Source organism: Lonchura striata, chromosome Z (genome assembly GCF_046129695.1).
Source record: "Lonchura striata isolate bLonStr1 chromosome Z, bLonStr1.mat, whole genome shotgun sequence".
Taxonomy (NCBI): Eukaryota; Metazoa; Chordata; class Aves; order Passeriformes; family Estrildidae; genus Lonchura; species Lonchura striata.
The window spans coordinates 46,545,342-46,567,609 of record NC_134642.1 but is presented as its reverse complement, the minus strand read 5'-3'; the positions used below and the strand labels follow the sequence as shown (position 1 = coordinate 46,567,609).

Here is a 22,268-nt window from a genome sequence, read left to right as displayed (position 1 = left end):
GCTGCACGATGTTCTCCCCTAAGAGGCATCAGCAAACCAGAACCATCTTGTTACATCTGAGCTGCTGATCTTGCAGTGATGAAAGGTTTTTCCAGGGGTAGGAGAAGTTGTGGTTTTCTCCTCCTTGGAGGGAATGAGTTGTTGAGCTGAACCAGCTCTGGGTTTAGGTATTAATAGTTCAGCGGTCAGTCATATGAAAATTACAGCAGAAGGATCACAGTATTAATCATTTTCCAGCTAAAAGGAGGGAATTGCAGACTGGAGCTGCAAACATCCAGTGCCATGTGTGTGATGGGACAAGAGGGGATGGCTTTTGCCACCCAGTCACCAGCCCAGAGGAAATCCTTTGCAATATGCCTGAGGCTGTAACAAGCAAGACTCTTACTGTCCTAGCTTAAGGCACTTCCTTCTCTTGAACCTGGAGCCTTCAAACCAACTGTGCTTTACCCCTTGTGCTCACTGGATATTGTAATCCCTAGGTATTGAAAAAACCTCAAACCACTCTTCTTTTGAAGGCACTTGTGCCAAGATTCACTGGTGGATGAGTGGTTTGGTGTGCCCTGGCACCCTGCTCTGTCCACACTCACATGATCCTGATGAGCCATGAGTCATTCCCTCCTTTGAAATAAGATGAATTCCAGTTCTTTGCCCAGCATCCTTGTGCAGATGCTTACTGCTTTTCTTCTGGATTTAGTTTTATCAAATTAACTGTGCAGCTTGCTCATCTGCAGAGCTTGGGGCCTATGGGGAGCTAATGGTGTTTCCCCCGGCCATCTCCCTTATGGCAATCTCGTGGCTAGGTTTAACAACTCTGGGGCGTGAATTCCCTGTCTGGGTTCACCTTGAGGTTGGTTGCCATTGCTTCAGGCCAAAGGAAGGAGGGAGGAATGGTGTATCCCTGAAGGCTCTCGCTTTGTCCGGGGTGCTGCCTCCCTCCTGGATGGTGACAGGGACAGCAGCACCCACCCGACTCACAGACAGCTTGGGCAGGGCTTGCAGCAGCCTGGTCTAGTGGAAGGTGTCTCTGCCCCTGGTGGGAACGGGATGATGTTTCAGGCGCCTCCCATCCAAAAGCATTCCGTGATTCCCTCTGTAGGCAGCCGCTGGAGGGCTCCCAGAGCCAGGACAAGATGTTGCTGAGTGGCTGCTGCCACTTTCCGTGTGCCCAGAGCCAGCGCCCACCCACAGGAGCGATGCCAGGGCCCCCCTTGGCGCTTCATCCCTGCTCCTGCACCTCTGTTCCCTTCTGAACTTGAGGAAAATCTCCTAGGAGGGGGCCCTGGAGATGTGGTAGTGTGCAGTGTGTTCACCACTTCCTGATCCCTTTCTTCCTTCTGTGTACAGTGTTTGTCAAGAGAGAGATTTCTGGTTTCCCCAGGCTTTTTGGAGGAGGCTCTGAGAGTACCCAGTTCTTATTTAAGGTTGTTTGGACCTGTTGCTACTCAGCCAAGGGTGTTAATTTTTCAAATGCCCACTTAGATCCCTGACCTGTCCCTTCTGCAGGTCATCCTTGAGCAGAAGCATCAGGACCAGTGGTCTGATTACTTAGCAAACTGTCCTTAGTAGCTGTTAAACATAATTCATGCCACCAGCCGCTGAGGAACCAGAGGGTAAGGGTGAGAGACTGTAATCTCTATCACATCTGTGCTATGTTCCTTTTCTGTGTGCCTCCTCTTTCTTCCCCTATGTGTGGTTTGATTTTATTTATTTGTGATGTAAAGTTTTTGGTGGTGTGACTTTTAAGCATTTCACCACTCATGGCACAGTGGGACTCAGTGGATTGAAGTAAAAGATTAAAGTGAAATCCATGTTATAAACATCTTGTTACAGTGAAGCATAAATGATTCATGTGAAGAACAGCTGCAGTTAACACCAGGATGATCCTCTTCCTCTTTAATGTTTTACTGCAGCATCTCCAAAAAAAAAAAAAAAAAAAAAAAAAAATCTGGAAAATCAGAGCAGAGCTACAAATCCTTTGAGTTTTATCTGTGGACTGATTTTATTATTGGAAGAAGAAAATTTTCATCCCATGGCTGTTGGAATGAAGGATTTTAGTGTTTAAAATACAGAGTTGGTAACATATAGCTGAAAAGATTTACTATTATTTGAATCAGCCAAAAAATTTTGTAAACAAAATCATCCATGAGTATGGATGATCCACAGACTGTGTGACCTTTTTTCTCCTGGTCTGTACTTAAATAGTATGTAAGATTTCAGTATGGATGCCTGCTTCTGGTCCAATACCAAAACCAGGATGCCGTCCATAATTATCAAATACTGGTTTTAGTACTAGTAAATTTAAAGGCTGCAAATAATGACATTTCTCCTGTCTCCTTAAGAAATTCCTGCAGTTTTTTGTGATGAACTGGATGGTTTCAGAGGGCTTTTCAACCTAAATGGCTCCATGGCTCTGTGGTTGGGTGGTGATGATCTGCACCCAAATTGCAATGTGTAGCTGGAGATGAACACATCAGAGCTCATCCTTCCTGGTCCCAGGAGGTCTAAAGCAAAGAGTTATTTGTATAGCTGCACCCAGTGCTCTGAGAGTGCCAACCTGCACACATTCAAAGCAAAAGCCTGCTGTTTTGTCACATCTGGCTCTCTTCCCTGAAGGGATTGGCTCTGTGATGCACTGGGAAGGGAAGCTGGGAGGACAGGGGGCTTTTGCCGCTGTCTGGTCCCTGTCAGGAGAAGAAACCGGAGCCATGCTCCTCTTTTTGTGAAGCTTCTGTGGGCTGCCCGTCTTCCCTCTGCGTCCACTTCATCCTCACCAAGTAAGAGGCTGAAAAAAAAATTGTGGGTGAACCTACAGAGAGCAGGGAAAGTAGAAAGGTGTAAAATGCAGGCACCATTATTGTTGGTGACACTGATCCTGTTTCCTGGCTTTGAGTGTTGCTGCAGAACACTGTCACCACTGCCTCAAGCTCCTGCTGATCTGGTTTGAAAATTACAAAATTCTATAGGTGCAGTGTCCTGCCTGTGGTGTTTGCTCAGCCCCTCACCAATGCTCCTGACCTGGGAGGTTCTCCTGACTGCCACCCCATTGCTCCAAGTGTGGGCCTGTTCTATCACCAAAGATGTGTTGGCAGGCTGATGGAGCTGGAACATGGGTGCTGGTGAGCCTTTGTTGCCTCTGGTGAGCATCAGCCAAAGCAAATTAAGTGCATAATTGAGTAATTTGCACCTAGCAGGCAATTACTGCACGAAAAACAGCAGTGCATGACAGTGGAAAAAGGCAAAGGAAGTGTCTCTTTCTAAGCTGTTTGTTGATGTAGCTGGATGTAGTGATGTCCATTGAGCTGGGTGAACTGCTCTGATCTCCCAAACCTTTGCATTTCTGCCCCTGCTGCTGCCTGTTCACATCCTGTGCCCTGCTCTGACCGTGGGACACCTGCAGACAGGCAGTGCTGTGCTGCTCTCTGCTCTGCCCATACCCAGGCAGGTCAAAGCCAATAAGGGGATGATCCTGGGGCCTTGATAGTGCTGGTCCTCACTCCTGCAGACTGGCCCTGGTCCTAAGCTCAGCCAACTGTGTAGATTCCCCTGCTCTAACCACGGCTTGGTGCTGATGTGGCCACTCATTACAGGAACCCCAAGAGACCTCTGACTCACAAGGCATCTGTATCAACTGGCTAAATGACAGCTGTGGAATGTTTTAGGACTGCCAGCCTCCTCAGACCCATGTCAGCTCACCAGCCACTGAGTGTTCTATCCTGGCCTGGCCATTATGTCACCCAAACAAGCACAGAGGATCTGGCTTGGTCTCTGTGTGATACTGGGATTAGCCTGAGCCAGGAGCTGAGCCAGCTGGCAGGCCAGAGATGCCAAACATCCAATTAGACTAATCCAAATGATGTGTCTGATCAAAGGCACTTGAAATGCCACCAGAACAGTGGTCCCTGCCTACCCTTCCCACTGAAAGTGAGCCTTTGGAGATTTATGTGCTCTGTCTCTCCCTGCTGAATGGGCACAGCTGGTGATTTAAGCATTTATGATCCTCTAGTTGTAGATTTCATAGCCCTTCTCTGGGATGAGAGCTGCTCTCCTTTGGGAAGAGTGTGGACTGTTTTTTCCCACTAGGCCACACAATATCTGAAGCACATCCTGAACTTTCCTTTGACAGAACACTTTTGACCAGTGAAAAGGGGTGGGTCTGATCCATGATCTGAGCTTTGCTGCCTCACTTCACAGATTCCAAACAGATTCAGAAGAACTCTGTAGTAATGAATGTGGCACCTCTCTAGAATATGCCTCTGGAGAATAACTCTGCACCTCTTGTCACTTGTCACTCACTCACCCACATCCTGCCTTGCTTGAGATCCTGTGCCCTTTAAAGTGGCATTTATTGTGGCATCTTCTCTGAGAAATGTTCCACCCTGTTGTCCTTTGTCCTTCTTTTTTTTTTTCTGGAATCTTGGTGGTTAAACCTGGACTGTTTAGCCATTTCCCCTTGCTGGTGAACTTCAGCTGAATTTCTCCACTTGGCATTACCTGTTGCTGTGTAACTCCAGAAGTGCTTTGACTGCTCCTCAGCTTCTGTAAGCATCATCCACAGGTTTGTAACCTTGCAAGGGTACCTCACTATCATCTCAACTCTTAGAAATGGCCCAGCATGAGTTTGAAACTAATAAAGGCCAGATGATACCATTGTGTCTGTTAATCTGTTCTGTTATGTAATTCCTAGCATAGCCTAGAGGGTTTTCATCCATTTTCTCCTGAACTGAATTCCAAACCTTGGATTTGACCTCAGTGCTGAGATACCATGTGTGGAAGAAAGGAGTGGAGGGAGGCACAGCTCCCACAGCTCCTGCACTGGGCCATTTTGGGAGGAGAGCTGCAGCTCTGAAGCCAAGCTGTTGAGATAATAAATGAGGCAGGGCTGCGTGATCACTCTTCCCCACAAACTGTGTCCAGAGGCAATATTCACTGACAGCCTTGACCTGATTGTCCCAGGACTGTCTACGCTACAGTTAAATCTGCCACTGAGTTATAGGCAGAGGCTAGAGTGTTTTAATGGCATTGTAGATACCTGTGCCTTTAAGGAGACCACAACAAATAATTTTTGTAGGTAGCACATGACCTGGGTGAAGAGCAGGCAGTGTTCTGAACTGGTGTTGGAACAGGAGACCTTGACTTGAATTCTTGGCAGAGCCTGTCAGTGAAAGATCAGCTCCTTTCTAGCTGGGACAGGAATTAGATGAGAGAGATGAAGGCAGCAACTTCCCTTGCCCTGATGGAGTGATCTGCCTCTGGCAGAGCCAAGAGAAATAATTTTTGCCTTGTGGCAGGGGTTTTTCAGAAGGCAGTTTGGTGGTGGGCTTTTCTTGCAGTTAAACTTTCACTGGGGTTGTTCTTGGAGTCTGGTTTTCCTCAGTGGGTGTGATTTTCTGACTGATGCAGGCAGCAGGGCTTACAGAGGACTTACTAAATCAAAATCATATAAATGCAGAAACACAAACTCAAAGTTACTGCCTGTGTGTTTACTCTTTACTTTAACCTCAGGAAACATTTCAGGTAAAGTGGAACCTTTAGTGGCAATAGGTGGCAAAATATATGTAAGTGTCCAAAACCTGCTATTTCTGTGCTGTTGGTACTGAGCTGGATCAGAAAGTACCAAAAATGGAAGTATCATGTAGCATGTAAAGGAATGTATAGAATCATAGAGTGGGTTGGGTTAAGGCACCTTAAAGATCACCTAGTTTCAACTTCCCTGCCACGGACAGAGACACCTTCCACTATCCCATGTTGTTCCAAGCCCTGTCCAGCCTGGCCTTGAACACTTCCAGGGATGGAATGGTCACAGCTTCACCGGGCAACCTTTGTCAGTCTCCCTCACAAGGGAGAATTTTTCCCTAACATCTAATCTACACCTACTCTCAGTTTGAAGAAAACTTGCCTTTTTTACTTTTGCTTCATCTGATCTCTGATAGCCCAGAAGTACTCCCAAAAAAGCCAGTGCTAACTCTAAAGGCCAGTGTAACCTTTACTTAATTGCAAGACTGACATAACCTCATGTGTCTCTTGAGATACAGAGTGCGATAAGGCCCCTGCCTAGGGGAGCTCAATCTCATTAACAGTGATTGATGATGGCATTGACTCCTGGGATTAAGATCAGAGGCTGATAAGGTGGAGGAGAGGTGCTATGGGGAGTGCATTGTTCATATCAACTCTCGCCTCATGCGGGTTGGAGCAAACAGTAGATAATTTACATTCCTCAATACTCCCTGCTCACAGCTGTGTGTGCACGTTGCTGTTGCCTCACTGGCAGGGCCTTGCTGGAAGCTCAGAGTTCCTGTACAGGCAGGATTGGAAAGGGAACTTCCCAGAATTCTTGAAACAGAGGTGGCAGAGTGAGAGACGCTGAGGAAGTGTGGTGGCAAGATGGGGTGGAGGAGGGGTGCAGCCTGGAGTGTGGCAGAGGTGATGCTGCATTGTCAGAGAACAGCAGAACCATGGAGCTGAGGGCAGGAAGGACCCCCTTGCATGAGGATACTTCACAGAATATCCTGTGTTGGGAGGGACCCACAGGATCATGGAGTCCAGCTCACAGCCCTGCACAGACACCCCAGCAATCCCACCCTGGACATCCCTGGCAGTGCTGTCCAAACTCTCCTGGAGCTCTGCAGCCTCAGGGCTGTGCCCATTCCCTGGGGAGCCTGGGCAGTGCCCAGAAACCTCTGGGGGAAGAACCTATTTTCCTGATATCCAACCTTATGCTCTCCTGAGAGAGGTCCAGCCATCCCTTTGGTCCTGTCCCTGCTCACAGACAGCAGAGATTGCTGCCTACCATTTCCATACAATAATTTCTCTTCTCTCCAGTCCTGAGCCCTCTTATGGATTGTGACCTTTATGAAGAGACTGCCTTAAAGCACAGTGGGATGGGACGGAGCCAGGGCACCAGCACAATGAAATTTGGTCAGGCTGCAGGGTAGATAAAACACTGGTGGACTAGAGCTGAGATCAGGTAAAGCAGGTGGTGAAGGGACTGTGCTGGTTAGGAGTGGACATGATGGATGGAGAGAACAGTTAATGGCATTCTTGGCAGACAGGGCAGGCGGGTTTCTCACAAAGCTCTGCTTCTCATGTGACATCCTCAGAGACCTCGGTGCGCTTAACCAGAAGGGCTCTGCAGTCTCTGCAGACAAGCTTTTCCTGGGCTTTCCACAATCCACTGGGCTGGGTCTGGGCTTACCTTTGGGGTTTTTGAGATTCATTCTGCCATGTTTGTAGCGTGTCCTTAAGCATGCAAAGTGTTAAAAACATGTGGCCCTAGGTTGCTCATGTTGTAGTTCCCAGGATGTAAGATGGAAAGGAGGTTTCTGTTTCTGTTGGGGATGTGGGTGACTGAGGCCATCCACAGGCAGGCTTGGAAGCAGTGGAATGCAGGTCATCGCATCATAAAATAGTTTGGGTTAGAAAGGACCTTTAAAGCTCAATCAGTTCCACCTGCTGCCATGGGCAGGGACTCCTTCCACTATCCCAGGTTGCTCCAAGCCCTGTTCAAACTGGCCTTGGGCACTTCCAGGGATGGGGCAGCCACAGCTGCTCTGGGCACCCTGTGCCAGTTTGTCATAGAGAGAATTTATTATTCAGCCCATGTTGATGAAACACAGCCAATTTCTTGTAGACAAAGAGCATTGTTTTGGTACAGATAATCACATTATGGAAAGACTAGCCCATGATGACAGACAATCACTCATTTGTTGGTCAGGTTAGTTATTTTGAATAGTCAGGGTTTTGCCCTTTTTCTCTGAGTATATAAACAATTCTGAGTTATCTTCTGAATGCTGTTGGATAAGTTCCCAGGAGAACTTAAATCTTGGATGGATTTGTAACATGCCTGTAGGCAACTGTCTTCTCCAGTCCTGGTTTGTGGTTACCCCTCCTGTGACCAGTGGAAATTTTGGTCATGTGTACATGAGGAGCACTGGAACAGCCCCATATGTCTAAGTCAGACTGTTTGGGTGCTTTTCTTTTGTTGCTTTCTCAGAGCTTAATCTAAAATCACATATTTCTGCAAGTCTTACAAACAGCCATCATTCTTTGGAAGGAAAATGCAACAAAGGAATGTGCAAAAATTGCTGGTATGATTATAAGTCACATCACAAATGGGGCTTCTGTTGCCTCCTTGGATTTATTACCTAAACCTGCAGCATCCAAGTTAGCAGTCTCCTTTGGGAGAAGCATTGTTGCATGGACTTTCCTGTGTGGCATTCTTCTGGACATTCCTCCTCAGCTATTTGGGCTTCAAAATCCCCTGGCCTGCCATGTGCTCTAGCTTGAAGGCAGGCACTGGTTCTGCCTGGGTGGTGTGTGTAAGCCTGGTGGATTCCCTGCAGAATTCCCACTCTGGGAGGCAGTGATGTGCTTACAGATGAGATTTCCAGCACTGGGAGGGACCTAATGGATGGTTTGATTTGCTATGGAGGACCATCACACAAAGTCTCAGCAGAGTTTAGGCTGGACCTGTACAGATTGCATCCCCTGTGTGCAATTCCTCTTTTGGCACCTGCTGGTGCTAAGGATGAAAGACAAGTTCTGCTTTCAGCAGGTACTAGTCAGGCGAAAATGTTCTTCTGGAATTTCCATTCCAGGCAAAATATAAAAAAAATGAATTCTTCTGTGATAATGAAAAAAGCCTTTGATATTCAGTGAGTAAAGCCTGGATGTCTTAGTCTCACTCAGCCTGTGTCTGAGGCAGAACATTAGATGTTAGATGTCACTCGTTTCTGTGACACCCCCGTCGCTGCCTCTCATCACATCTTCAAACACCTCAGGGATAAGCACAGGTCTCCTTTTCTGTTCTGCTCTTGCTACTCTGCTCTTATTCTCCAGCAGGACTTGCAGTTCACAACATAAAATCATAGGCTCAACCATTAAGATTGGAAAAGAGCTCTGAGATCATAGAGTTCAGCCTCCAACCTGAAATAGCACTGAATTCGCCACTCAGCCATGGCCCCAAGTGCCACATGCCTTTTGAACACTTCCAGGGATGCAGATTCCACCAGTGCACTGAGTACCCTGTTCCAGTGCCCAACCATCTTTTCTGTGGAGAAAATTTTCACAATATCCGGGCCAAATCTCCCCTGGCACAACTTGAGGCCACATCAAACATCTCTCATTTGGTTTATTAGGTGAATTTGCCCTTTCAAAACTATTCTATCTCCTCTCTCTGCCTTGATCAGCATTCACCCTTGTCTTAGTAAAATAAAAAACTGTAAAATGGCAAATTAATCTCAAAGCTGTATCACTCATGTTTTGGCTATGGATAATCTTGTGCTGTCTTATTTAAAACCCCATTATGTTTTGGTCTTTCGTTGCATTGCTGTGTGGATCCTTTCCTTTTTTAATCAGTTTGGTGGTTTTTTTGATTTTTTTTTATTTTCTAGATAGTTAGTGTAATCTGAAAATGTCTTCTCTATCATGGGATTGAAAGGGGGTCAAATTACGTGTCATCTGCCCATTCTGAATGCCTCAGTGATGGTTTTGTTGATTTCTCAAGGTCTTTAATGTTGATCCTGCACCTGGATGGAGTAAGTTGCTAGAGCTGTGGAGCCTTTTATCAGGTTACATGTTTTTTATCATTCTCCATCCCACAGAAATAGAATTCTGTGTCTTTAGGGTTTTTTTATCAGGAGAGAAATGGATAGTATGTACTTCCTAATAAGCTCCTGAGGGCAGCTGGGGTGGGGTGAACTCCGGTGAGGATCCTGCTCATGGGTGACTGCAGATAGACAGTGAAGGTGCAAGGAGATACTGAATTACCTCTGGTAGAAACTGGAGGTGTTGCAGCTAAAGAATGTCAAGGATTAGTGGATTTGAAATGTTGAGTGGGGTGGAGAAGTCAGAATTCTTTCACAGAGATATTGCATGAAGGAAAACAGCACAAAAAATGGCTAATGACCTCATGTTGCAAGGCCTTTTAAGTCTAATAAAAAACGAAACTATCCAATTAAGAAGTGACATCTAGATTATTTCCCTTTCTAACCCAATAACTGACCCCTAGAGACCTGCAATGTGGATTTTTCTACCCAATTACAACATATCACCCAAACCTAAGAAGAAGAAGGAAGAAGAAGGAAGAAGAATAAAGAAGAAAGGAACTTGAGACAACACCCTGTACCCTCCGTCTTGTACCCATCTACAGTATGCTAAAAATCCTAAAACCTAAACTGACCCACGTGACATACTAAACTACTCTCTACAATCTATTTCACACTTTTATGGTTTCCAGTTTACTTTGAAGCTTTGGAGGCTTTCTCCATGAATGAAGGTCAAAGTCAGTGCTTTCCTGGGAGTCAGAGTACCCCAGGTCAGACAGGGAGATATTCCCCTTGCCCTGGGCTCCCACAGAAAAATTTCTTCACTCAAAGGGTTGTCCAGCCCTGGCTGGTCCTGCCCAGAGCAGTGGTGGGAGACTCCATGTTTGGAGGGATTTAAAAGCTATGTGGATGTGGAACCTGGGGACAGGGGCCAGCGGCGGCCTTGGCAGTGCTAGGGGGAACTTGATATTTTTCAACCTTGACATTCTGTGATTCTATTCTATGATTCTGCTATGCACTGGAGGGTAACAGCAAGTCAGGGTGCCTCAGCCTCAAGGTAAGTAATTCATCCTTCACAGCCCCTTTGCAAATAAAGCACCTTTGGGGAGCTAAAATGATCCTTCTGACCCACATCCCTGAAATATGAAGGCCTCCAACTCCTGTTTAAACAGTTTCTGTTTCAACATATGTAAAGTCAATTGCATGGTCTGTCTGTGCCTCTGAGAAGATGGAGAGTGATGGCCCTAAGTTATTGAAGTGTATTTGCTTTGAGAGTTGTACAGTTTCCTCACTCATTCCAAATCCAGAAAAAGCTCAGTTACTGGTAACAAAATGGGCCTTTCTACCTGAAGGCAGTTTTCCATGGCAAGACAAAGGGAAACTTCAGAAAGGTGCTAATTTGTGCCTAACAATTCACCTGTCATACAGTGAATGAGGGAAGAGGGAAACAATCAGGAAATAATCAAGAATAATCTTTTCAATGCACAGTCCTCCTTCCTCATGGGTAGCATCTTTCTTAGCAGGTGAATTATGCCCAGCTATAGCCAAATTCTGTGTCAATTCATTCTCACTTTGTGTCAAGATTCAAAAGATTAGATAATTATCAACACCAGCATTCTTTATACAGTTTATATTTCATGTGCAGCTCAGAAAACCAAACAAAACCTGCTACAGTCCTGGAGGATCAGATAAAGGATGTTGCATTGTTGCATTTCCCCAGATTTGAGCACTTGACATGAAACTGGGAGCCTTGGGGATAATTGTGCACATGAGACATCATCAATGAAAGCAGCTTAGGAGTGTGTCAGGCAGTTCATTTGAGTTAGACTTTTGGATAAAATGTGACTTCCAGCAGATGTTTCCCAGTAGTTATGTTTTTTTTTTTTTTTTTTTTTTTAATAAAACTTTACTTTTTTATTTATGTTTGGTTTGTTTCTTTGTTTTTATTAAATCTCCCCCAGTGAATTACTTTTAATTGTATTTATTTATTTTATTTATATATGTATTTCTTTTCAGAACTGTACACAATGACATCTCTTTGCTGGCACTGGGAGGGAGATAGTCCAGGGGAATACCCCAACATTTCTGCCCACTGTGTTTCACTGGTATCACTTGGGTATCAGAGACAACACTGAAAAAAGAATGCTTGAAAAAGAAGGGTGACCTGAATAGTATTTATCCGATATAAAGACAAAAAAAAAAAAATAGAAAAAGAAAAAAAAAAGAAAGAAAACCTGCCAAAAAACCCAGTTTCAGTAATAAGATAAATTAGTTCTGTTAGCGAAGACAGTGTTTTGAACAATAATGGGAAAAAGCATAATATGTATGTTCTGACTGACTTACATGTCAAATTTCCAAATTGCTGTTATTTGCTATTTGGTGATGGGAAGAATAAATTCTCTGGATAATGTAAAATGTAGAATTAATTCTGAATGATGTGTAAAATCTTTCAAAATGACTGGGACATAGCCTTCATCTTTTGTTGTTTTTCAGTTCTGTGTGTATGATTTCTTTATGGTACTGCCAAAATGTCCCTGTTGCTCAGCAACAGCAGGCTGGAATAGCACCAGTCAGAGGAAATCTGCTGATTTACACTGGACATAAACTGTGTTCTCTTGCTCGAGTGCATATTTTGACATCAGGGTAAAAGCAACTTCTGTTGGTTTGCCTCTCTGGGGCACTTTTGGTCCCAGGTGGGGAGATCCCAGTTCAGACATTAAAATTCCCTTTTACACTACAGTTTGGTAAATCACAGAACCAGAGAATGGTTTGGGTTGTGTTGGGCACCTGAATATCATCAGTCCAACCCCCTGCAATGGGCAGGAACTTCTACTGCACCAAATGGCTCAGAGACCTGTCCAAGTGGACCTTGACTTTTTCCAGGGATGGAACATCTACCATATGTCTGGGCAGTGAGCCAGTGTCTCACCACCCTACCCATTAAAAATTTCTTTTAATTTGGTCAGAATTGATTCACTTTTAGTTTAAAGCCATGAACCCATTTCCCATTGCAACGGGCCCTGATTTAAAGTTTGTCTACATTTTTCTTAAAGAAATCTACGAATACTGAGAAGCCACAAAATAATCTCCCTAGAGCCTTCTCTTCTCCAGGTGAGCACCTCCAGCTCTCCCATCCTGGCTCCAAAGCAGAGGAACTCCAAACCCCAGGGCATCTCCACAGCCCTCTGTGCCTGCTCCAGGAATATTCTAGACAAAACATGGCCTCATCTAACCCCAGTCTGGGGGTCTGTCCAGCATCTCCTCTAGGAATGAACCACTGCCTGGTCTTGAGGAGGTTTCTGTAGCTCTGACTAGAGCTCTGTTGACCCAGTGCTGTCCCTTGGGGTGATTGTGCCTCCTGTGTATTACCAGGCTTTGCACTTGCAGGTTTATGGAGGTTTGATGCAAAAGGACTGAGAGACCTGGAGCTGTTCATACTGGAGAAGGCTCTGAGGAGGACTTAGAGCTCCTTTGAGTGCCTAAAATGGCTCCAGGAGAGCTGGAGGAGGATTCTGGCTAAGTCTTGGGTGGCAGGGGGAATCAGTGGAATTCCCAGATTCCCTCTGGGAATCTGTCCCAGAGGGCAGGGACAGATGGGATATTGGGAAGGAATTGCTGGCTGGGAGGGTGGGCAGGCCCTGGCACAGGGTGCCCAGAGCAGCTGTGGCTGTCCCTGGATCCCTGGGAGTGTCCAAGGCCAGGATGGATGGGGCTTGAGAACCTGGGACAATGGAAGGTGTCCTGCCCATGGCAGGGGCGATAGAATAAGGGCCCTTTAACCCAAACAATTTTGTGATTCTGTGATTGTGTGATAAGCACAAATAACAGATTTTAAAAGTTTCCTATGTATTCTACACACACTGATTTAGAAGTTTTATTTTCCAGTGTCTTCTACACTACTTGTTTAAGAGGTAACCTACCTTTGGAAGAACTTAATGATAATAAAGAGAGAGAAACTTAAAGCAAACTCGAAAAAGTATGTATGTTTGTTTTAGAAATTAACTCCACAGAACATTATGTGGCTATTTATTAAGTAAATCATGGAAATGCTACATTTTACAAGTGAGTATCAGTCATACAGAAATCCTGTTGAACATCTGAAAACCTAAAACTTCACCAGAAGATACTGCCAACAGTTCATCACAAATGTTTTACAGTCAGGCCTTTGTGATTTTTGCAAAAATACCTGGTTTGGGTTTTTTTTCCCCCATTCCGAACACCAAACTCATGCTTGATTTTATTTCATCTACTACATGGAAAACAGGTTTTGATTTGCTTTTCCTGGTGTGACGTTAATGCATGTAGGCTCTGTCAGCTGAAGAACTTGAGCACATGGAATAGTTTCAGTGAAGATATGAGCTTCTACATGAGACAGAGTATGTCAGTGAGCCAGGCTGAAAGGTTGAGGGGCTGAGTCAATGCCTGTTGAGGTCACCCACACTGCTGAGTGCAAGGACTGCTTCCCTCTTCCCTGCCTGCACACCCTGGGAGCCTGGGCAGAGGTGGCACATGGCTGGTGTCCTGCAGAGCTCTGCTGGACTGCCAAAATGGAAGGGTCCTCAAATGTCCCATTCCCACTGTGGGGCAGAGAGGAATGGCAGAGCAGCAGCTTCACAGAATCATGGAATTGTTGCCACTGACCCATGTCCCATGTCCCCATGTGTCACACCCACAAGGCCTTTAAAACCCTCCAGGGATGGGGATGCCACTGCTGCCCCAAACAGCTTGTTCCTAGGCTTGATAGCCATTTATGTGAAGAGATTATCCCCAATAATCCAATCCAATTGAAACCTCCCCTGGCACAATTTGAGGCCAGTTCCTCTCCTCCTCTCCCTGCTCCCTTGAAGTTGTCCCCTGGCTGTCCCCTCCTGTCAAGAGTCGCGCAGAGCCAGAAGGTTCCCTCTGAGCCTCCTGAGCTTCAGCAGCAAGCTGGGACAGTGCAACATTTTGCTGTTTGATATTCCTGAGCTGAGTGGAGGGAGAGAAGTCCAGAAGATCAGTTCAATTTAGTTCTATTTTTGTGCATTGACTGAACAGAGCCATTTTATTGCATAGGAAAGGGACAGCAATGACTTTCTTGATGTCCCCTCCTTTGCTAGCCCATTACCAAATTTGAATATTAAAAGAAATCATGAGATTAACTCAAAAATCACCAAAATCAAGTCTGTTTTATGTTTGTTGATTGCTAATGAACATCTCTCTCCACGGGGTTTGGGAGGTCCTTCAGGTAGAATTCTTCACAACCTATTTTCTATTTGGCAAGGAGTGCTCTTTATTCAATTTTATGGTACAATGAAACTCTCTAAGATGCCTCGTCTTGCTGTCATAAGATGTTTAGCCATTAATTTAAAGTTCTTTTATATGCTGAAAGATGCTCTTTATTTCTTTATGTGTGATTTCGGCATCTTCAATTTCATAGAGATTTTTCTTTTCAGCTTGCAAGTCATTTTCCCATTGCTTATAATTCAAGTGTCATTTCAGATGTGTGCTTTAAAATCATAATAGGTTGATCTTGGGAAAAGTCCTTCCAGCACAGCCCAGTCCTACCTAATAGAAATCTTGTTAATAGAACAAGCACATTTGATGGGAAAAGTCTGTCCACACAGAGGGTGGTGGTGTTGGACATTGTAGCACACAAATCACAGTCTGTTGGGCAAACACCTCATGCTCTTGCCTTAAGATCTGATGAGTTTCTCTCTTCTTAGATCTCTATGCCTCATAGCAAGACCTCTCATGTTTCTTCATCATCAGATAATAAGCTCGGTTGGCTTCTGGGTAGGTGACTTTGGAGAGCGGCAGCCTGCAGATCGCAGAATTGCTTGTGGTCATCAGCAGGAAGGTCAGTGCAGACAAGCAAAAAGACCAGGTTCCAGATGGCACCCCAAACTGCAAAGAATAATAACAAACCACCTATTTACTACATGTCTTTATTTTATTAGAGTAACACACAGAGCCAGCTGCCTTGCAACAACATTTCTGGAAGAAGTCTAGACTTGGTTTTGCATTGAGTCTTTCCTGACTGAGGCTGGGTTTATGATGTCTTGACATTGTGCATCAGCCTACAACATCTACCAGCTCTGGTGACAGATTTACCTCATCTGTCATGGGGAAGGTTTCTTGGACATGAGTTAGGAGAGGGTGACAATGATACAGGAGAGCTGATACCAGAAACATTAATCTCTTCCCTGGGCTGTGGTACTGACTGACTTCCAGCAACTGAGAAAATAAATTAACCTGAATCTAATGGTTTTTTTGCACACATGCAGGGCCCTTTTCCCAATTGCTTCAGGCATGAAGTAAATATCTGAAAGAGGGGCAGCCTGCTGGTGCCTAAAACAAGTCCAGAAGTGCTGGAGAGGCACTTTGGGCAAGGGCCTAGACAGAATAAGGGGGAATGGCTTTCCCCCTTAGGGTTAGATTGGATATGGGCAAGCAATTCTTCCTTGTGAGGGTGGTGAGGCCCTGGCAACCCAGGTTGCTCAGAGAAGCTGTGGCTGCCCTATTCCTGGAAGTGTTCAAAAATAGGTGGGGCTTGGAGCAACCTGGGACAGTGGAAGGTTTCCCCGCCCATAGCAGGGGGTGGAACTCAATGAGTTTTAAGGTACCTTTCAACCCAAACCATTCCATGATTCTGTGATCTCATAAGTGTCTAGAGCTGCGCTGTGGAAGTTCAAGCAAACTGAGGATGGAAAGTGGCAAGTGATAATTCTAGGTCACCTGTTCCAGTGGGAATCACACCAACCACCTGGGCAGATAGTAATCCCTCTCCCAGACCATTTCTGCCTTCGGCTGAATTTTTCTCCACATCTTGGTGTTTTGCCTGACAAGCCAGAGAAATTCAGCATTGGAAATCAGCCCTTAGTTGATAAACTACTTACCACAGACAACATGTGGGTCACTGCTGCTCCCAGGTAGGCACTGAAGAGTGCTGTGGAAAAGGAAGACAGTTCCTGGTGAGTTCAGTTGTTCATGGAGTAGAACAGCAATGACAAACATCTCTCCTTCTGGCTTGGATAGCTCAACAAATGATTATGACCCTGTCTGAGCAGTACCCTGCTGAACACCTTCCTGTGTCCTCTCCAGCCTGGAGATTATGAGAGGGGCAAAACCAACCAACCAACCAACCAACCAACCAACCAACCTGGAGTGACAAAAAATGTGGTGTGGCATCACAGCTTTTGAAAAACACACTGACATACAAAGTATGTAGCTTGATGGATAGGGTTAAATAAGAAAATAACCTTCCCTACTCTCATCTGTCCTGGCTTCAGGGCCGGAAGGTGACATACAGAGCTGTATGAGCACTGAATGAGCAATAGTTTCACTCCCAGCTTGCTCTGATATTGAAATTTCACATGGAATTGCCTTATAAATAATTCTTCAATCCTGCTATGTTGCCCAGCTCATGCCTTTAATCCATTTCAGGAGAATGGGGAATGTGTACTGTCTAACTAGAGTAGAGTTCCACTCTTCCCAAAGATTAGGCATGTCCTTCAAAGAAGGAATTTGAGCTGGTATCTATGGCTAGAAAAAACCCCGCATGATTCATCCAGCAATTAGCTATCAAACACAATGTCTCAAAACAAAGTATTTGATTTCAAAGACCTCAGTTAACACGTGTGTCTACTGATCACAGCTCTTTCTCTAAACACAGCTCTTGGCCAAAAATGAAAGCACAGAGTGAGTTAAAGCCGTGGCTCCAACACACAGCTCTACCACTCGTCAGCCTCACCTACACCCATCTGCCTGCCCCGAGTGCCCATCTGTCTCCTCGCCTCCTCTGCTGCAAAGGCATCCTGTCTCACCTCCAGGGGAGGTGAAAACCCACCAGGTACCTACCGCAGGCCATGGCCAGGAGGTGTGTCTGCCAGGTGAGAGCCAAGAACATGCCCCCGATGGCAGCGCAGGACAGGGAGCTGTTGTAACCCCACAGCCCCGAGTAGATTTGGTTAAATGGCTTTGCTAAGCTCAGCCCTGGAAAATAAAGTCAGAGAAATGTGTCATTCCTTGGCCAAAGAGATAAAAGTGGTGGAGAAGTGGCACAAATCCAGATTTTCAAAGGTTCTAGCCAGCATTTGTACATGGAGCTGTTTGTAGTCATGTTGCTAAGGTCTAAGGGTCTAAGGGAGTCATGGCAGAATTTTCCTGTTGCTGCTGAGCTGACTTTGGCAATTTGGCTCCAGCAGAACACGTATGGGTGAATGAACCTACATGTGTACCTTAAATGAATCCCTGAGGCCTGCACTTTCAGGCTGATGGCTATGACTTCCATTGATCTGCCCCTAAACCCACCAGGACACACCCAAAAATTAAGTATTTTGTGGTAAAAATTAACACAACAGACACTTGTTTTTTCTGAAGGATTCTACTGTCATAAAACAAGGTAAGAGAATGAAGAAACCAATCAAAAAAATTCTTAAAACAGAAGTTCAAGTAGATTTTGTTTCCAAGCAGCCATTCTCCATTGTGTGAAATACTTGTGGCTTTAATTGCTCCACTTATTGTAGTACCTGTTTTATTCTCCATGCTTTTATATAACTTTGTGGCACAAACCATTACCTGCCAGCATCCCCACTGCTGAGCCGATCACTGTGTGGACACAAATAAGTGGAGAGGAGATAAATAACCCAATCAGGAAAATTCCGCCAGTCCAGGGACTGTCACAACCATAAACCTGGCCCACGCCGACTGGAATGGATTTCAGAAGCTGTAGAAATTAACAAACCAAACAAGACAATTTGTTATCAACTTTGTAACTTTTTGTTTGTTTGTTTTTAAACCTATTTTTCTTGGCCAGGCTCATATTTGGCATTTGTTGGATGCAGTCTTTCTTTTTAAGTGGAACATTTGGAGAGGTCTCAGGAGACAGCACGGCATTTCGACAGGGTTTTCCCTTCAGTGAAAATGAGTCATGGCTTGTTCCCTTGCCCTGAGCTCCTCTGCCAAGTTTTTCCTCTAAGATCAAAGGTAAAGATTTTGAGAAAGGGTATAATCATCCTTCCTCTTTGCATGTGCTGCTGACTGGACCATTTTTGTATATCCACAGGGACCATGAGAGTGAACTTAGGGGATGGTTGGGATCCACTAGAAATATGAGCAACACTTGCTGGGCTGGTGGGACAGAGCCCAGCCTGATCACCACAGCTTAGAGATGGTTTTGAGGCACTTTTCTGTATACAGTCTCCATAAAAGTATGTGCCACCAGTGAGAAATGTCACTTGTGGGTTTTATTTAGTATCAATTAACTTCCTTTTCTTAATCACTCCCTGGGAATCCCTTAAAATACTCTGCTGAGCCTTAGCAGAAAATAGTTACTCTGGTATCTGTATTGTTTATGGTGTAATCCAGGAGAATAAAATGTTCCTTTGGAAAGGTCCCCACTTGAATATAAATTAAAAATATGTGAATGTGTACCTGCACCTAACTTTTTAACCATTCTAACACAGTAATATCTGCTTGCTCATGTCTAATCAGAAAGATGTAATTTTATAAACAGCTTATATCTGAAAAAATAAAATTAGCCTGTGAGTTAACTGGAATTCTCAGCACAACCTTACCTATGGGGAGATGATCAGTATATTAAAGAGAAATGGGTAATTGGATTAAAGAGAGTATTTGAAGATTCTAATCTATACACTTCGATCCAACTGCACGTGAAAAGGTTCTCATTTTCAAGCTGTCAAAAATGTATATTCCTAGAGTAAACTCTTATATTTTGGATAATAATTCTCTTATAAATCAAATTTTGTACTGCCAGACCATAATACAGTAACAAAGGAGGTGAACCTGCTGGAGCCATTCCAGAGGAGGCCACGGAGCAGCTGCCAGGGCTGGAGCCCCTCTGCTCTGGAGCCAGCCTGGCAGAGCTGGGGCTGTTCACCTGCACAAGAGAAGGCTCCAGGGAGAGCTCAGAGCCCCTGCCAGGGCCTCAAGGGGCTCCAGGAGAGCTGCAGAGGGACTGGGGACAAGGCAGGGAGGGACAGGACACAGGGAATGGCTTCCACTGCCAGAGGGCAGGGACAGATGGGATATTGGGAAGGAATTGCTGGCTGGGAGGGTGGGCAGGCCCTGGCACAGGGTGCCCAGAACAGCTGTGGCTGTTCCTGGATTCCTGGGAGTGTGCAAGGACAGGCTGGATGGGGCCTCGGCACCCTGGCATAGTGGAAGATGTCCCTGTCTATTGCAGGAGAGGGGACTAGATGGTCATTTAAGGTGCCATCCAACCCAATCCACAGGAGTTTATAAAGGAAGATGATAAGTGTCTGTAGTATTTTTAATTGTAAGTGAAGGGGACTGTCACCCTTAAGACATCCTACCATTGTCATTTCAACCTCTGCCCAGGTGACATTCGGTGTTGATGCTGCAGGATGAATGACAGTTGTAGGGAAGAAGAGGCTGTGTGGTCCTGAAGCAGCCAGGTAGAGGGTCAAGGCCAAGTTGAAAGGCAAGGTGAGAACAGGCAGGTCCCACTTAGAGAAAACGGTACTTAAAGCACTGGTGAAAATGGGGCTGAAAGAAGAACAAAATGGTCTCACTAGAAGCTTTTAAGATGGGCAAAAATAACACCAGAACCACATCCAACTATAAACCCAGCTGCAGAAAATTTGATCTATTTAAAACAAACAAAAAAACCCAAACCAAACAAAAAGAAAAACACCCTCTTTGCCTCTTTCTATCTGTTTAATTTCCTTGATCAAATCAGAGACAGAAAGGGTCACTCCATAAATTTCCTACCCCTCCAAAGGCAATTATCAATGTACAGATTCCTGTCATGTTATGTTAGTATGTATGATGAATTTGGTAAACGTGAAGGAGACAGAATCTACTGTTTTAATGGAGTTATTCTGCAGCTCAATCTCAGGGTTTACTATTTCTTTTTAGCACCTGAGGTGTACTGAGACTATGATACCCATGCTGGGTCTGAGTGAACTGTGAGCTGTGAATGTGGCTCTGTGCCCTTGCTCAAGCTTGTTGATCAGCAGTAAAAGCTGACATTAAAGTGACTGTAACACCACACGAAATTCAGACAGACAAATTACATGTGTGGTTTTAGCAGTCTGCAACTAGACATTTTGGGGTCAAAGACCAGGTTTCAACATTTTTTGCTGGCCAAATACCTAGTGGATTATGGTGTCATATATACGAGTAAAATATTGCTAGTTGTTTGTTTTGATTAGTGTCAACCATCATGTCTTGGGACCACTGAATAGCTTCTGTACTTGGGGAAGTAAATTTGCATGACATTTTTATATGGTGACTTAAATAGATGAAGCACTTGTGGTTGATGATGGTAGGAAATAGTGAAAATAATTTTCCTCTTGAAACAGAAATGAATTGATGCATCACAGCCATATGACTCACATTCAGAACATTGAATTACACATGATCAGCCACTGATTTTTGTTTTCCCCACTGGGATTGCTTGTGATTATGTGGGTATTTTTATTTGTTTCTGGACTTCATCTGAGTTTAAAAGTGTAAATAACAACGCAGATCTAACGGTACATATGTTGTGTTCCCTTTCCACTGCTGGCTACATAGAAATGCAACAGCTCAGTCTCATGTGTGGGGACTCTGGGGCTGGAAGGAGAAGCAGAGGAGCCATCTGTCTTACCAGGTCATGGACACCAGTGCCACGGGCAGGAGGAGCCACCAGTTGTAGTCTCCATCAGCAGAGAAGACAGCCATCAGCAGTCCCACCAAGACCCCGTTGTATCCATACAAGCCTGCTGCTATGGCTGATCTGTGTGGAGGGAACAGCTGTCCTGAAGTCTCCTCCCCTGAGGATGCTTTGTTCACATCAGCCCTCCCTCCCCACCCAGCTGTGGCTCTGTTTGGGGGATGACCTGCTGGCACTTGTCCACTGAAATTTGATTTCACACATTTGGGTCAGCACCTACCCCTTCTGCAGGTTTGTCCAGTGTGCCTCTGCACCAGGTGCAGCTGCTGAGAGGATCTGTCTGGTCCTACTAGACCAGGTATGTCCCCAGTCAAGGCTGGATCACACAACCATATAAAGTTTGGGTTGGAAAGAACCTTAGAGACCACCTTGTTCCAAACTTATGCCATGGGCAGGGACACCTCCCGCTAAATTTAGGCTTCTCATCCTCATCTAATACCTAACACGTAAGTCAGCACTGAAGTGTCACCTTACCCTGAGCGGGAAAAGGATGGACTTACCTGTCCTGACCCAGAATAAGTGCTGTTAAAGTTGAGACAACTGTTCCCACACATCCCGTGAGTGTCCACCATGGGTTCTGCAGCAGGAGGCCGGCCAGAATGACCATCCCACTGAGGGGATTGTTGACAAACATCACCTGGGATATCCCACGCAGCACCCAGTCAAGGAGCTGGACCATGAGAGGTTTGTCTGGAAAAGATCAAGTTCAGTAATAAAACAAGCCCCCTAAAGTCTGCAGATGGTACTGATTTGGGATGTATTTTTGAAACTCAGGAAAAGTTTTGGCAGTGGGACTTGGCACCATGACTGAAGCAATGAATCAACAAGACTGTAAAATCTGACAGGGATTTATTATGGTCCACAGTGAAGGCTTACAGCTGGAAAACTGAGATGAACAGTGAGGTTGCCAGAACCCTGTGTAATAAAGTACCCTGGACCAGATTCATATGAACTAGCTAATTTATGATGTCTGTGGCTCAGATGTCGAATTATGTGTGTGTCCCACTGCTGATTTATTACAGGGACCAAACACACCTACCTGTGTG

The 22,268-nt window shown here is 45.1% G+C and overlaps 1 protein-coding gene across 1 annotated transcript; it reads right to left on the bottom strand.

The window, feature by feature from the left end:
• Positions 1 to 14,789: 14,789 nt before the first annotated feature.
• Positions 14,790 to 21,908, bottom strand: LOC110475041 (urea transporter 2). The gene is made up of 7 exons (XM_021538890.3): positions 21,723 to 21,908; positions 21,157 to 21,285; positions 19,859 to 20,051; positions 18,102 to 18,249; positions 17,382 to 17,516; positions 16,421 to 16,470; positions 14,790 to 15,428 (listed from the first exon to the last, which is right to left on the bottom strand). The coding sequence occupies exons 1-7, from the start codon at positions 21,899 to 21,901 to the stop codon at positions 15,252 to 15,254; spliced, it is 1,011 nt and encodes a 336-aa protein (XP_021394565.2). The 5' UTR covers positions 21,902 to 21,908; the 3' UTR covers positions 14,790 to 15,251.
• Between the last annotated feature and the right edge of the window lie 360 nt (positions 21,909 to 22,268).

What these genes read in the sequence shown, in the direction of transcription:
- LOC110475041 (XM_021538890.3), bottom strand. Translation starts at nt 21,901, where the DNA reads ATGGTCCAGCTCCTTGACTGGGTGCTGCGTGGGATATCCCAGGTGATG. An exon ending in CTTATTCTGGGTCAGGACAG is followed by an intron (nt 21,286 to 21,722) that starts GTAAGTCCATCC and finishes CCCTCCACACAG; the next exon opens with ATCAGCCATAGCAGCAGGCT. An exon ending in GCACTGGTGTCCATGACCTG is followed by an intron (nt 20,052 to 21,156) that starts GTAAGACAGATG and finishes TTCTTCTTTCAG; the next exon opens with CCCCATTTTCACCAGTGCTT.